Raw genomic sequence first — 16,778 nt, forward strand, 5'->3', positions numbered from 1 at the left:
CTCATGTTTTTCTTACTATTTATCTTGTTTTTGCAAACTTTTCATTTCATGGTTTTCATTTTCCACTCTTTGAAAGGTAGGCCTATAAATTAAGGATATATATTTTTGTGTGTTTTATATATTTGATTTGAAAAAGCAAAAGATTCAACCTAATGTGATTTTTTATTTACTTTTAAGCATGAAAATTTATTTTTAAATTTTTTTCTCTGGTTTGAAGTCATTTAACGTTTTTGGATATTCAGATTTTTAAGATCAGAGGATAATATCGGACTTCAGACTTCCTTACTAGACTCTATAGAAGTCTAGTAGAGAAGTGTGCTATGCAAACTGCCAAAATTGTTAAGATTTTTTCTTCACCAATTTGTTTTTTTGTGTTTTTGTGTGCTAATTCTAAACAAAGTTATAGATTCAACTTAACGTGATTATTTTATTATTATTTAGCATAAATTTTATTTTTCATGGTTTGTCTTTCTTTCTAAAAATAAAGATATAGATTATTAAATTTTTGATATATTCTTTTCTTGTGAAGGTTAAAACCAAATAAAAAATAAATTCAAAATCATTTTGATTTTCTATTTTTATTATTATTTCAGTTGCAAAACATCTAGCTTAAGATAATATAAAGTACAGTTTTGTTTATATATACTAGATGCAAATAAAAATATATATTAAACATATTGTAATTGTTTCTTCTTATTTAAGCTTAAAAGTTTTATTTTTGAAAGTTTTCTAACATTTTTAGATATGCAGATTTTTTTCTCTTTCCAAAACTATACTAGGTGTTTTCCTGCACCATGTGCAGTGATAATATTTTTTTAAATTAAATTATATTTAAAATGAAATTTATTAATATTATGTATTTTATTATTTTTGAGTAATATTTAATATAAAGTTGATTATTTAAGCATAAAATTAAGAAAAAAATAATTTTGTTTATTTTAAATTATATTTAATAATATATATGTAATATATTTAAAATTTGAATCTTAGATAAATTTTTTATCTATTTATTTTGGTCAAATGTATTAAATCAACTTGTATAAAATTACTAAAAATCATATAGATTAAGAATTATAACTAAACTATATTTATAAAATTTGTAGATATCTAAAACAAACTAATAAAATTACTATTAACAATTTATTAATTTTTTTAAAAAAGATGTAGAAAATTTTGAAAATATTAGTAACAAAAATTGTATAATTATAAAAATATAATTAAATAACGTATTTCGAAATTTATAATGCATATTTCAATATATTTATTTTAGTGATGATTTATGAATTATTACCATATTTTAAGAATTTTAACAAAAATATAAACCAACATTAAATATAAAGTATTAGTTATTGTCATATTCTATAAAGTTTATCAAAAATATATATAGTAATAAATGTGATTGTCTATGTCATATTAACTATAAGCCATGTCATCAATCTTGATAGCCATGTCATCATTTTTTTGTAAAAATGATTATAGAAAAGAGATGTGGCAAAATTACTTCGCAAATATAGTTTAGGGGATATCAAACTTCACACGAATAAAGCGGAAACTTCAACTGGGGCTCGGTTATTGTCGACTGGGGCTCTCCAATGGTGTGTATGTTGGATGAAGGTTCTGATGAGTGTGTGTGGCTTGTTGGATGAGATCTCGGTGGTCAGGCGATGAAGATGTAGGCCTGAAGTGGTGTTGCCCTAGCTCTGGTTCTGTTCCCGGTGTTTTTCCGGACATGCCCCGTGGAGTTACGGTGGCGATTTGCACGCTGGTGAAGACGGTGGCGATTTGCAGGTAGGTGAAGATGGTGGTGTTGTTTCCAAGCACATGTCCCATCTCTCTCGTGTGATTGACACGTCAATTCGTAGTCACTGAGTTATCTTTAGACTTGGGTTTGATTTGGGCTGGTATTGAGCCTTAGTAGTGTTGTTGTAGGCCTTGTTTGTTTGGGTCTTGTTGTCCATTTGTTTTGGGCTTTTCTTTTGTAATAAACTTTGTTTAATATAAAATACTAGTTGGCAAAAAAAAAAAACACTTGTTTCATATAATGTTATAAACACATAAATAGTTTACAAAAGTCCCTATCATGATAAGTTAAAAAAAAAAAGTAAATAAACGTGAGGAAAGGTCCTATCATGACAAGTTGACAACCACAAACATTTTTGTATTACTTACTATTAATACAAAACACCCACGCGTTTACACTCTACTGGACAATCAGTTTTAGTCAAAGTATTGTATAGTCTTCTATTATTATTTAACTATGATAAGATATACGCCTTGCGCAAAGTTAGTTTATTTGTATATATAATCAATAATTTTTTAATATATTTGATCATTTTATTTATATATATACAACTTTTTTATTGTTATTATATAAATTCTTTCCGATAGACCGGATCAATTTTTATTAAAAATTATGGAACTGAACTATAATTAATATATCATGGGTTGATCGGATTGGACATTAACCAAATTATGACACAAAAATCTTTTTTTTTCGCTGAACACATTCTTGAAAAATATAAACAGTATTGTTTCCACAGTTGAATTATTTTGACTTTTATCTTCCATATGATTTTGAAAGGTTTCCAGTTAACCATCGAATTGATACATGTCATTTTAATATTTTTAGTCGTATACTTAAGAAAAACTTACATTTTTGTAATTTAAAGTCGTTTTAAAAAAATCAAATATAACATATAAAAATATAACATATAAAAAAATATAACATATAAGGTTTTCCTCATTTTTCAATTTAAAGTTATTTCAAAAAATTCAAAATATAACTTATAAGAAAAAAAATATAATTTTTATTATATGGTTAATATGATTGTTTAATTTTTTTAATAATATAAAATTAAACAAAAATGAAGAAAAATCTAAAAATTGTAATCAAATCTTTATTATTCATAGTCATTAGTTGACATATATATATTAATCATATTAAGTAATTCTGTAGTTTTTATTTAAGAAAATAATACATGCTTCTTATATTTTGGGTTAATATAATGTTTCCTAATAATTGAATCTGAACCAATATTTTTTTTAATTGAATCTTAAGCTGCTACGTAACCTAAATTGACATTATAATTAAGTGATACTTAAGCAGTGTTTTTTTTTTAATTAATACAAACTTAATGTTACAATTTTTTAAATGATCATCGATTGATATATAGGGAATTATTATAATAATCAAGCCGACTTTATGAGCTTTCTGGAGACAAAAATCTGGAAAAAAAAATTAAAATTTCATGAACACATTAAATCAACATTTTCGTTGATCGTTGGTTATAACTTATAACCAGAGCCCAAAAAAAGTTAAGTATTGATTGTTCGTAGACTTTGGATGAAGTTTGTTTTTGTTTTTCAGCCTAAAATTAAAAAAAATAAGAGCTTTCTTGAACGAAATCCAAACATCAGAATATATAAGTTTTTCTCTTAAAATGTCTGCAAGTTTTTCTTTTGAAAAAAAAAGAAGTCTGTAAGTTGGCATTTTTTTCTTCTTACAAATGCTACTTTTTTCATCGACCATTGGCAATGGCCGACAAAAAAAATTCAACCATTAGATTAACTAAATGTTATTTTATAGAGTGGCAAAATGCTCATACAAACTTATACACAAAACCCTTATTTTCATAATTGTGTGAAACATTTGTAATTATATGAAATCAAATATATTTATATTTTTTGTCAATTATTTTTTCTTTTATTTTTTAAGTCATTACTTTCTGTAAAATACTGTTTAAAAATATTTTTTTGTAAAATTTAGTTTAATAAATTCTTAACTCAAAAAAAGATTTATAAAATAGTATATTAAAATACAAATACCAAACAAATTTGTGTTTGAAAACTAATATCTACATAAAAATCAAAAACCAAAAATTTAGAAACAAGAAACTAAAAGTCGACAACTAAAATCCAAAAAATATGCATTAGTGTACTACTTGTATTTATATGAAAATAAATTTTCTAGGATAATTTGTTTGTGCTTCAAGAAAAAAGTGTTTCAAAAAAAGAGAAGATAATTTGTTTAGTTTTTTTCACCTCCCAAAAAGAAAAAAGACCAAAAGGGATTTCACTACAATGTAAATAGACATTTATATACATATAGTTAACTAATCTATTATTAGAGTTTAGAGTTGAGTGGTGAAATTTTGGGGATGAGAATAATAATTTAAAAGAAAAAATATTACAAATTTCAAAATAAAAATTTTTAAAACAGTTTCAAAAACATTTTCTAATTTTAAAATTTTGAAAAATTGAAAAATTGAAAAAAGAAAATTCTAAAAAAAATTAATTTATTATTTATATAATTCGAAAACTATACACAAAATTTCTTATTTATTTAAATAATTATTTATATTTATAAAGCCTTGACATAAGAGTCTTTTGCCTCTTTGATGAAACATCTTTTAGTCTTTTTTTTAATAGCTCTTTTATTGAAAAAAAATAAAAATTAGTATTCGAGAGAATTGGTTTATATCAAGGGCAATTTCTTAAGGGTGTTTTTCAAAACCAACCCATATTTTCAAGTCAAATCCAAAACCAACCCTTTTTTTTTGTCCATACTATTCATCAATAAAATTTCCATACTATCCTTATGTTTTTGAATTATTCACAAAATTGCCATTTTTATTTATTTTTTTATTAATTTCGAAATTAACAAAAAATCAAATACACCCTAACCATTTCTTCTTATTTACAAAAATGCCATCATCATCAATTTTTCCAACCACCATGAACCACCATTTTTGAGCTCTAAAGCTCTAGAATTCAATTTTCAACCACTTTTTTTCTCATTATAACCCAAAAAACTTCATTTTCTCTCATCTCCTCTACATTTCCATCTAAAAAACTCTCATAACTATCATTTTCATAATCACAAACTTCATATTTTCGAGTTTCTTCATTAGTGAATCGTTAAAGATGCTTCTTTTTGCTCATATTTGGAGTTTGGACGGTTGAAAAGGTTGGAAACAAGCTTTACACATGAAAAATGTAACTATTTACATGGTTTTCGTTCTTTTTCAGATCTGTGTCGCGACGGTAGACTGTTTTGTATGTCTACGCCTCCGTGGAGACTTACGATGCAGTCTATTTGTCAACGCACGGGTTAGTTTTGCAATTGAGCAGACAAATTTTTTTTCTAACGCAGACTTCCCCAGTAGTCTCCGTCTTTACCTTTGACAACAAAAATAAAACTTTCGGTAGACTTACTAAGACGTCTACCTAAAAGAGGTTAGTTTTTCATTTGACCGAACTTTTGACTTTTCAAAATAGACTTCAACGGAAGTCTACAAAATGTAGACTGCCAACAAAGTCTATAAAAGGTCAGTTTTGCATTTGACCAAAACTTTGACTTCGTGGAATAGGTTAGTTTTGTGTTTGACCAAAAAGTTTAAAAAGCAATCAAAAATTTATTAAATTGTAGACTTCATATGCAGTCTTCTTATCTTAAAAAAAAAATGTAGACTGCGTATAAAGTCTACTTTTTTATTTTGGTCAAATGCAAAACCAACCCGTCGGATTTGAGAGTAGACTTCACAAGAAGTCTACACACCCGTAGACGTTCATTTTAATCTACTGATTTGAAGTCAAACTTGGTCAATTGCAAAACTAACCTCTTTCAAAAAAATTCAAACATGTAGACTGCATATGAAGTCTAGTTCTGAAAGTCAAATCTTGGATGAATTCTGGTCAATTGCAAAAAGTAACCTTTTTAAATTGTAGACTGAAATGAAAGTCTACATGTACAAAATTACAACTTTTATTCAACTATAGAAAGCAACCCGTAAAATGGTCAATTGCAAAAACCAACCCAAAGAGTAGACCTATTTGACAGTCTACGTCTGTAAACTGAAAAGAACGTCAACATCTTCAGAGACTAAATATTAAGTCTTCATAGAAAAATCTATAAAAATGTGAATTTGTGTATTATTCATTAAATTTTTTCTAGTTTTTTTGTTTGACAGTGTGTGTTAGTTAATCCTAATGGGTTTGAGTGATTTTGAAAATAATTTTTTTTTTATAATTATGAAGGTATAATTCATTTGATTTGACAATGTTGTTAGCTAATAATTGTAGACGTATTTCTAAGTCTTCGTTTATAGTTTTGCTAGTAAGGCTGAGCTTGTTTCAAAGCTGAAGTCGGTGACTGTGGAATATAATTTTACATTTTCAGCATATAAGACAACAAAAACTCTGTATGTGGCTAAGTGTCGTGTTCAAGGATGTGGTTGGAAACTTAGAGCGAGTGTGAAGTATGGGCCAAAGACATTTTGGGTGACAAAATATTCGAAAAAGATGAAGAATCGGAAAGGTTGAAGAATGTTCCTTGTGCATGATGGCTGTACACATGGTAAACTTCTTGAAATGACACAAGAAGATTATGATCTGGACAACAAAATTGAGAAGATGGTGCTAACCTATTCCTTACCAAACATCATTTAAAACAAATGACTCCGAATAGGAATATACTCCTCTTATGCCTGTCACGAATAATCGACAAGTACGGAACTTGATCGAGTTATCTAAGACACACTTTGTACGCCTTTGTGTATCAAGCCTGCGCCAATACACTAAAAAAATTTGGATTGACTATATGTTAAATAATAAGTGTAGACGTTTTTGTAAATCTACAAATGTAGACTGCAGTTGAAGTCTACGTCGTAAATTCTATTAAAAGTGTATTTGTGTATTATTCATCATATTTTTTCATGATTTAATTATTTTACAGTGTATGTTAGTAAAATTTTAATGGTCTTGGATGAATTTCACAATTTAATGTGTTATAATTATACACTTGATACTTATTGCAAATTGTTTTGATTAGTATTATTCTTGAAAATTTTTGGGAAAATTTTGTATAGATTTTCTTCTTCTCACATGTGTGTTAGTTATTATTTTAGCTTATGGTGGTTTTACTTGTTTGGTTGGTTAGATCTTGTGAAAAAATTGATATCTAACAAAAAATTAATAATATCATACAAGTGAAAACAACTAAAAATGAATACAATGTTTATAGATTATGCATTAAAAAATTATTTAAAAATTAATATTTTATTATGAAAGTTATTACAGAGCAATATATTAAAAATTATTCTTGAGTATGTTTGATTTTTCATAATCTTGATGCTTCAAATAAAGTCTTGGAAAAAGTACCTGCCAAATAAGATAGAGTTATGAGAAAAACATAAGATAAAAAATAAAATCATATTTTAGTAGACTTTTTATTAAGTCTACGTAAAGTTATTGTTTAGTAGACTTTAGTTGAAGTCTACACTAATGGAAAATTTTCATATTTAAAAGTGTGCATTTAGAAAATTTGAAAATACTTTGTTCTGGAAAATATTTCAAAAATGGTTTTTTGTCATCCTTGTAACAAAGCAAAAAGATAATGTATGAATCTATAAATTTAGTTCATTATAAACACAAAATATCTTATAATGAATATATGGAAAGCTTACATTTTTGGGAAGATGATTTGAAAATATTGGAAGAGAATACCTGCAAAATAAAATAAAATTTTAAAAAATAAGATAAAAATTAAAATCATATTTGAGTAAACTTCTAATGAAATTTGCTTAAAATTCAAGGCTAGTAGACTTCATTTGAAGTCTACCAGCCGTAAGTTTTAAGTAGATTTCAAATGAAGTCTACTCTATCAAAAAAAATAGATCTGAAAAATAATACATTAAAAATATGAAATAAGTTTAAATCTAAAAAACTTTTAAAAATATGATTTAATAGACAAAATAGTTATAAATTAAAGACATATTAATATGAATTTTAATATGTAACTTTATTTGAATATAAATACTAGAACACATATTTTAAATCTATAGATGTAAACCTTACATTTCTAGGAGGAGAAGAGAACAACTATGGAAGAAAATACCTGCAAAATAAGATAAAATTATTAAAAAACATAGAAAAAAAATTAAAGTCATATTTTTGTAGACTTCCAATGAAGTCTGCTTAAACTTTATGGTTTAGTAAACTTCATATGAAGTCTGCAAGCTTTAGTAAACTTCTTTAGAAGTCTACACTGTCTGATAATTTTCAGATCTGAAAAAATCTATATATTTTGAAATGTGAAAATAATTTTAAATCTGAAAATACTTTACATAATATAATTTATAAGGTAAACTAGTAGCAAATTAATGTAGAGAGCTTGATCTATAAATTTATTTGAATATAAACATGTAAATACATATTTAAAATCTATTAATCTAAAACTTACATTTTTAGAGGAGATGATGAAATCCATGAGTGATAATACCTACCAAAAAAAGATAATATTGTGAGAAATAAACATAAAATACACATTTAAAATCTATAGATCTAAAACTTACATTTTTTAAAGGAGAAGATGAAAACCATGAATCATAATATCTAAAATGACAAGAAAATATTGTGAGAAAGACTTGAGAAAATTTTAGAGAGAAAGAAGATAATGAGAGAGATTTAGAAACAATTGAGAGAATTTTAGAGAGAAGAGAGAAAGTTTTAGAGAGAAGGGAGAGAGTTTTAAGAACTTGTGCAGCCACTTTAGAGAGAGATTGAATAAATTTTGTTTATATAGGGAGACAAAAATGTAACTAGGTTAAAATTTACGATACTGTAGACTTCGTTTGAAGTCTACTAAAATTAAAATTTTGGAGTAGATCTTACTATAACATAGTAGACCTTTTTGGAAGTCTACTATAATAATTTAATTATTGTTGTTTATTCTTTATTATTTTAATAATTTTAATATATGATTTATTAAATTTATTTCTTTATTTTTTAATAGTTATAGTATATGATTTCACTTTTTTATTCTTAAGGAACTTAACTTAGTTTAAATATAATGATTTTTTGTAAAACAAATTGAAAAATATAGACTGAAAAAGACGTCTTCAGATAAATAGACTTTATTGTAGGTCTACGAAACCCTAAACCACAAATATCAAACCCTAAATGTTTTGCTTGATAATCAAAAAGTCTCATTTATACAAAATATAAACTACTAAACATTAATATGCAGATTTAAGTTAATAAAACAAAAAAAAAACAAAATCTAAAATCTAACCCTATGAAATCAACTACTAAAAGACATAACATGTTAGAACCTTTTGTTTCTAAACTATGAACATAGTCTAGCACATGATAACCAAATTAGTATATATTCTTCAAAATTGTTCGATTATATGAAATTTTAATTTATTTACTTCATATTATCCATTATATTGATGATTAATTAAAAATATCACAATAATTATTTTTATACATTTTCAAAATTAAATTAGTAGACCAAATTAGAGTGTAGACTACAAAACAAGTCTATAAAGTAGACTTCGTAGGAAGTCTATATATATGTAGACTTCTTTTATTACGTGTAGACTTCCAAAGGATAGAAACGTAAAATACATTTATGTTTTTTGTTTGGTCATAAGGGTGAAATAGTACTTTCACTACTCCTTTAGGTTGGTTTTGCATTTGACTGAAAGTGAGGTACACTTTTACATTTGACTTGAATATTTGGGTTGGTTTTAGCAAATGTCCCATTTCTTAATAGCAAACTTTTAGTTTTTGTTACCAAAAAAAGCTTATGAAGAGTAAAATGACCAAAAAAATTTCATCAAAGAGATCAAAGATTTTTTTACCCATTGATTTATAGATATGTAAATATAAATAACTATTTAAATAAATAATAAAAAGGGATTTTTTTATAGTTTCAAATTATATATTTTCAAATTTAAACTTTTTATAAGAAATTTGTTTATAAAAATTCAGAAAAAACTATTGTAAAGAATTTCTCATATATCAATCTCAATATAAAAAAACTCAATAATTAATTAACAATAAAATACAATACACGATTCGACCACTTGTGTTTCTTTTCTTCTGGAATTAGTCCATCTTAACTAGAAGTAAAAAATTAATAAACAAAACAAACAAATAATAATGAGCATTGCTGTTACAAAAATGCCAATCATGACTTTTGGCTTGCTCGTACGTTATATAAGAATTGACAAAACCGAAGACCAAGAAGAAGAAAAAAAAAGTTAAACAATGAGTTCTTCGTCTTCGTCTTCCTCTTCCTCTTCTTCTTGGTCTCGCAGTAAATTTCTTGATTCAGTATTTATGGTCGGACAAAAGGAAGTAACAAGAATCTTGATTCTGTTTCTTGGTTTGACTGCTTCATGTCTTGTTTTATACAAAACAGCTTATCCTCTGCAACGACTTAACGTCAACAATCTCAGTTCTCTTAACGCTTCTCCATCTTCACAATTGCCAAATATCAACTCATCAGAGATTTCTCAAGAAACAGTAAGTTCTTATACAAAACTCTGTTTCATCTGATCTTTAGGGTTTGAAACCTTAGTTTTTGGTCTAATTTGTTGTTGTTTGCTTCAGGCTAAACCAATGATCAGTTTCAAGGAGATTTTGGAGAATGCGTCGAATGAGAACAATACAGTGATTATAACGACACTGAATCAAGCTTGGGCAGAACCAAACTCTTTGTTCGATCTCTTCTTAGAGAGTTTTCGTATCGGACAAGGAACACAACAACTGTTGAAACATGTAGTAGTGGTTTGCTTGGATCGCAAGGCGTTTGAACGATGCTCACAACTTCATACTAACTGTTACCAAATTGAAACCTCAGAAACTGATTTCTCCGGAGAGAAAGTTTACAACACTCCTGATTATCTCAAGATGATGTGGCGCAGAATCGAGCTTCTTACACAAGTTCTCGAGATGGGTTTTAACTTCATATTTACGGTATTGATCTATGGTTTTTAACTCTTTAATCCTCTGTAATCCTTTTTTTTTTAATGAGTAGGTCAAATCATGTAGTTATAGTATTGATTTAACGGGACTTGATTTAATGGTTTTGATTTGTTTATGTAAATTTATAGGACGCAGACATAATGTGGCTTCGAGATCCATTTCCTCGGCTATATCCAGATGGAGATTTTCAAATGGCATGTGATAGATTCTTTGGAGATCCTTTCGATTCAAACAATTGGGTCAATGGTGGCTTCACATACGTGAGATCAAACAATAGAAGCGTTGAGTTTTACAAACTCTGGCACAAATCTCGTCTAGACTATCCAGAGTTACACGACCAAGATGTGTTCAATAGAATCAAGCACAAGCCTTTTATCACTGAGATTGGGATTCAAATGAGATTCTTTGATACCGTTTACTTTGGTGGGTTTTGTCAAACGAGCAGAGACATCAACTTGGTATGCACGATGCATGCAAATTGTTGCATCGGATTAGAGAAGAAGCTTCATGATCTGAATCTTGTTCTTGATGATTGGAGAAAGTATCTGTCTTTGTCGGAACATGTGCAGAACACGACTTGGAGTGCTCCTATGAAGTGTTTGGAGGATTAAGGATATGTTTAATATAGATATGGATGAAAATTGTATAAAGAATGAAGTGTCTTTAAGGACTCTAATCTAATCACATTGGTTTTCTTTCTGATTTTAGTTCTCTGAAACTTCATAAATGCTAAATTCGTTTTGAGTCGCAATTCATAAAAGTTAAATTGTTTTTAGTAGCAATTCAATTTTATATACGTGTAGGTTGGTACTAATGGCCTGATGGAGGGTGATACCAATACTGATGACAAACTTGGGCTGAGTTGGGCTAAACTCAAGTTCAGAACTGTTTGAAATCCAAAACATTGAAGGAGTTCTGCATTTTCAAATATAAGACTAGGCATGTCTTAACTGACAATATTGGAGAATTATTTAATGAAGAATAGTAAAATTCTTTGCATAATTTGGTCGGAGATATTGGGAATCTGTAACGAAGGGTAGTAAAACCCTTTACATAATCTTGGAAGGATCTTACCTTTCTGTCAGAGTTCCCTCGATATTAGAGTTATTTTTACATTAAATTTATAGAAATTTTACGACTGTTTTTCAAATTATTTGAAATTAAAAATTATCCTTTTAATGTTTCAAATTATATGGCATTGTATACTTATATCCGACTGTATACATAATATATATATATATATTTTTTGATACAATACTTATATTCGTGAATTCGCGGACAATCACCTAGTTTCAGTTATATATTGATGGCAATCATTATTTGAGTTATTTTTACATTAAATTTATAGAAAACTTTACGACTGTTTTTCAAATTATTTGAAATTAAAAATTATCCTTTTAATGTTTTAAATTATATGACATTGTATACTTATATCCGACTGTATACATAATATATATTTTCATACAATACTTATATCTGCGAATTCGCGGACAATCACCTAGTTTCAATTATATATTGATGACAATCATTTTAGATGTATTTTTAAATCATTATAAATTATTATAACGTTCTAAATATTATTATATATGGACCAACCAAAAAAAAAAAAAAACTTAAAAGGAAATGGATAATGTGTCAATTATTATGGTCCAGCCCGTATGAATATTCAAATAATTAGATTGTGACATTGTGCATACTGAGTCTCTGGTGCCTTTTTATCAATAAAAATATCCATTTAATATTTTGTCTTCTAAATCTGCCTATGACGCCACCAACTACACAACTTAATATGTCACCAAGCTAATAGAAACCTCAGAGAATAACATAAGTTATTGTGATGTGATAATACAACACAAAGATTCCAGTGGATCATCGATCGACTGCGTCAACCTGATCTTAAACTTTCTCAACACAAATATCGATCTGGGTGACTATTAAAAAAGAAGCTAAAACAAATATATGCCGGCTTGAATACGTGCCCAAAAACAAACAATATGCTTATGGAAGTTCACATGGACTTGTACATATATATAATATGAATGAGCTAAACTCAAATGCCTGGTTGTAAATGCATATGGCTAAGATTGAGGATGGGGAAGTAACATGTTCCTAACACAATATGTATGCACTGTAACAAGCAATTTGGAAATTTAAAAACTTTTATCAATGCAGAAGTAACATGTCCCACTTCTCGCATAATGTGGAAGATGCGATTAAAAAGAGATTCAGAGTGTTCCGTGGATTTGAAAAAAAATTATTTACATTTCTCCAACTCTCACCTCTTTGGTCTAGATTGCTTACATCACAAAGCAACATATAAACATCAATTTTTTTTGTTGGTGTCATGCTAAAATGTGCTTAGAAGATTAACATTTTCTTTGTCGTCAAGGTAATATAAGAAACCATTTCATTCAGTTTGAAAACTAACGAAAGTATTAAAGAAAAATCAACTATTATTCAAGATCCATAAACAATGGAATATTCTACCACCACTTGTATTAGTTTTTAGTATACAATATATTACAAACGCCTCAATATATAATGCACGTTTCTGTAACAAGTATACCAATGACGACTTTTTACCTTAGGGTGTTATTACAAGAAGCAACAAAAAACGAAGAAGAAGAAGAATAATTCCAACAAAAATATGAATTCGTCTTCCTCCTCTTCATCTTCTTCTCGCAGGAAGTTTCTGGATACAGGATTTGCGATCGGACAAAAAGAAATAATAAGAATCTTGATTCTGTTTCTTGTTTTGACGGCTTCATGTCTGTTTTTATACAAAACAGCGTATCCTCTGCAACAACTTTCTTTCAACAATCTCACCTCTCTACTCGCTTCTTCATCTCCAGAAACGGTAAGCTCTCATCAGCATTCAGATCTGATTCAAATATTTTACCCCTTAGTCTTCTGTGTATCTGTCTTATCTCATTTTTTTAACTAATAAATTTGAATCTACCTTATTTTGAACCCATTTGCACATGTGGAATCCAGTTGTTTTGATCGATATACTTGTTTAGATTTAGAGGAGCTATCATATTTGGATTATAGCCCTTGAATGTCTTTTTAACTAGTTTAGTTGATTTAGTCGGCTTCATCTGTATAGTTTCCTGTATGATTCAACGTTGCTAGTAGTGGGTGCAAAACTTTAGCACCTTATAATAAATCAAATATTGAAAGATTTTGCAACGCCTAAAAATTTTCAGTTTCATATTCTCAAAATTCTTTATGTCTTCTAAAAATAGTTGGCCATCTGCTTTACTTGTTTTTCAGATAAAACCAGATATCGCTTTAAGGAAGATTTTGGAGAATGCGTCGAATGAGAACAATACAGTGATTATAACGACACTAAATCAAGCTTGGGCAGAACCAAAATCCATATTTGATCTCTTCTTAGAGAGTTTTCGTCTTGGACAAGGAACACAAAAGCTTCTGAAACATGTGGTAGTGGTTTGTTTGGATCCCAAGGCGTTTGAACGATGCACACAACTTCATTCTAATTGCTATTACCTTAAAACCACGAACACTGATTTCTCTGGGGATAAAGCTTACAACACTCCTGATTATGTCAACATGATGTGGCGCAGAATCGAGCTGCTTATTCAAGTTCTCGAAATGGGTTTTAACTTCATATTCACGGTATCAACCTATGATCTTAACTCTTCATCCCTCTGTTGATTTTGTTCAAGATATATACAGAATCAATTGCTATAATTAGTAATATGTTGAATAAAAAAATAGCATAATGGTCAAACGGTCAGTATGCTTATACGTTGTTATTAATCTGAGCTAATCACTTAATTATATATATATAGGACACTGATGTAATGTGGCTTAGAGATCCATTTCCCCGACTATATCCAGATGGAGACTTTCAAATGGCGTGTGATAAGTATTTTGGAAACCCTACCAGTTTTGACAACTGGGCCAACGGAGGTTTCGTATACGTGAGATCAAACAATCGAAGCATCGAGTTTTACAAATTCTGGTACAAATCTCGTCAGAATTATTCATGGTTGCATGATCAAGATGTGTTCAACAGGATCAAGAACGACCCTTTTATATCTAAGATCGGCGTCAAGATTAGATTCTTTGATACGGTCTACATTTGTGGGTTTTGTGAACCTAGCAAAGACATAAACTTGGTTTGCACAATGCATGGTAATTGTTGCCTTGGTCTGGAGAAGAAGATTCATGATCTGAATCTTATTCTTGATGATTGGAGAAAGTATATGTCGTTGTCAAAGCATGTGCAGAACACGACTTGGAGTGCTCCTTTGAGGTGCCTGGAGAAATAATAATTTATTCGATGAAAACTAAGAATGTGTTTTTTGTAAGGAAAACTGTTCTACATTGTAATTTAACAACTCGTTTTTGTTATAATCTTCGAATTTTGATGCATCTTATTTGTCTGAGTCGTAGATTAATTTTTATGTGCTAGAAAATAAAATGATTTTTTTTGTTCTTTGTTGAAGGATTATGTTTAGAGTAAGACTCGGCAATCGGGTTTTGCTTCAGTTCCTTTGAGTTTTAGTTTTTTTTTGAGTTCATGAATATCAGCTTCATTTGGATATTATAAAAGTTTGGGTAAGATTTAGCTCGGGTGTAGTCGGATTCGATTAAGGTTTAGTTACAAGCCCAAGATACGATTTAACCTGAAATAATTTTGATTTTGGATATTAATTGAGTTATCGATTCCAAAATATTGATTTGTACTTGATTAAAGTCAAAATATTTCCAATAGTTTCAATAAAATTTTGTATGTGATCTCCTCAAACCATATTGTTGTCCTTCAAAATCATTTCGGGAATTCTTCCTTGAATTATATGTGACAACATCAGACATATCATAACAAACCAAATATTTAAACTTTAAACAGACAACATTGTTTAAATTTCAGAAGCAAACTTATTCATAATTGAACTTCAAAAGCAATTGTTAAACATACAAACATCATTATTGACCAAATACTTATATATATATTGAACTAAGTATTTGGATTAACTTTTTTAGAATTTGATTTAATTATTCATGTAATAAATAATTATTTTATGTACTCAATAGTATCTTAGTATATTTTAGTTACATATTAGGGATTGATAATGGGTTTGATACAAGTTCTTGTTTGAGATTTTAAAATATTTGGATTTTTTCGGATATCCATTTGGGTTTGGGTACAGTTAGGGTAAAAACTCATAATCTGAAATACCATTAAAAACAAGATCCATTTAGTATCTATGTCAGATACAGATCAGTTCATATTAACTTTTATCATGTCAGGATGTGAAGGATGGAAAGTCTCTGAGTAGTTTAGAAGGTTACCTTTTCCCCAACATTTAATATGCTTTGATGATCATGAATTCCACAGGTTGACTGTGGCTGGAGACTTTACAGGTCAAAAAACAACAGCTCAAGAAACTGACACACTAACCATGTTCGCTCAACTAAACCTATATCTTTGTTCAACTAAAACATCATTCATCTCAAGTTCTGGAAAAATACTAGATTGCCCCTAACCATGTTCAACGACTTGTTGACTTTTACTTTTATTCTCCTTGTTTGCGGTTAATTTAATGTAACGCATGAACATATATAAGCTGGCTTTTAAGACATTAATCAAGAGCACTTCAACGGCCTTCTGGTTCTGGATGTGATATACCTAATACCTAATTTCTATAACATCATTATTGTATAACATTACTTGCCTTTGACTTACGAAAACTTAATTGTTTTATTCTGTATTAAAGTATTAAACTCATTCTTATTGAGATAAAACGATGCACACGAGATTAGAAAGGAATTTGCATTAAAATAATATTCATTTGGTTGGTGGGTCATGCACCAAAGTGACCAAACAAAGCTTTTGATAATGCGTGTTTTATAATTTTTGGTCTGATATAAATCCTTTTTTAATAGGTAACTTTTTATTTGAATTATTTTCAAAACTTGGAAACGAGCGAGAAATTGCTTTCAGAAGAAAAGGAAAAGTGTAGAGAACAAAAAGA

At 28.3% G+C, this 16,778-nt stretch overlaps 2 protein-coding genes across 2 annotated transcripts; both read left to right on the forward strand.

Moving 5' to 3' along the window:
* Positions 1-9,454: 9,454 nt before the first annotated feature.
* On the forward strand, positions 9,455-11,524 carry LOC106386365 (uncharacterized protein At4g15970-like). The gene is made up of 3 exons (XM_013826217.3): positions 9,455-10,311; positions 10,399-10,764; positions 10,902-11,524. Exons 1-3 carry the CDS (start codon positions 10,054-10,056, stop codon positions 11,382-11,384), a joined length of 1,107 nt encoding a protein of 368 aa, XP_013681671.1. The 5' UTR covers positions 9,455-10,053; the 3' UTR covers positions 11,385-11,524.
* A 1,192-nt stretch (positions 11,525-12,716) lies between these two features.
* Positions 12,717-15,240, forward strand: LOC106446952 (uncharacterized protein At4g15970-like). Its single transcript, XM_013888787.3, has 3 exons — positions 12,717-13,630; positions 14,047-14,412; positions 14,589-15,240. Exons 1-3 carry the CDS (start codon positions 13,421-13,423, stop codon positions 15,069-15,071), a joined length of 1,059 nt encoding a protein of 352 aa, XP_013744241.2. The 5' UTR covers positions 12,717-13,420; the 3' UTR covers positions 15,072-15,240.
* Positions 15,241-16,778: the final 1,538 nt, after the last annotated feature.

This window comes from Brassica napus, chromosome A6 (genome assembly GCF_020379485.1).
Source record: "Brassica napus cultivar Da-Ae chromosome A6, Da-Ae, whole genome shotgun sequence".
Lineage (NCBI taxonomy): Eukaryota > Viridiplantae > Streptophyta > Magnoliopsida > Brassicales > Brassicaceae > Brassica > Brassica napus.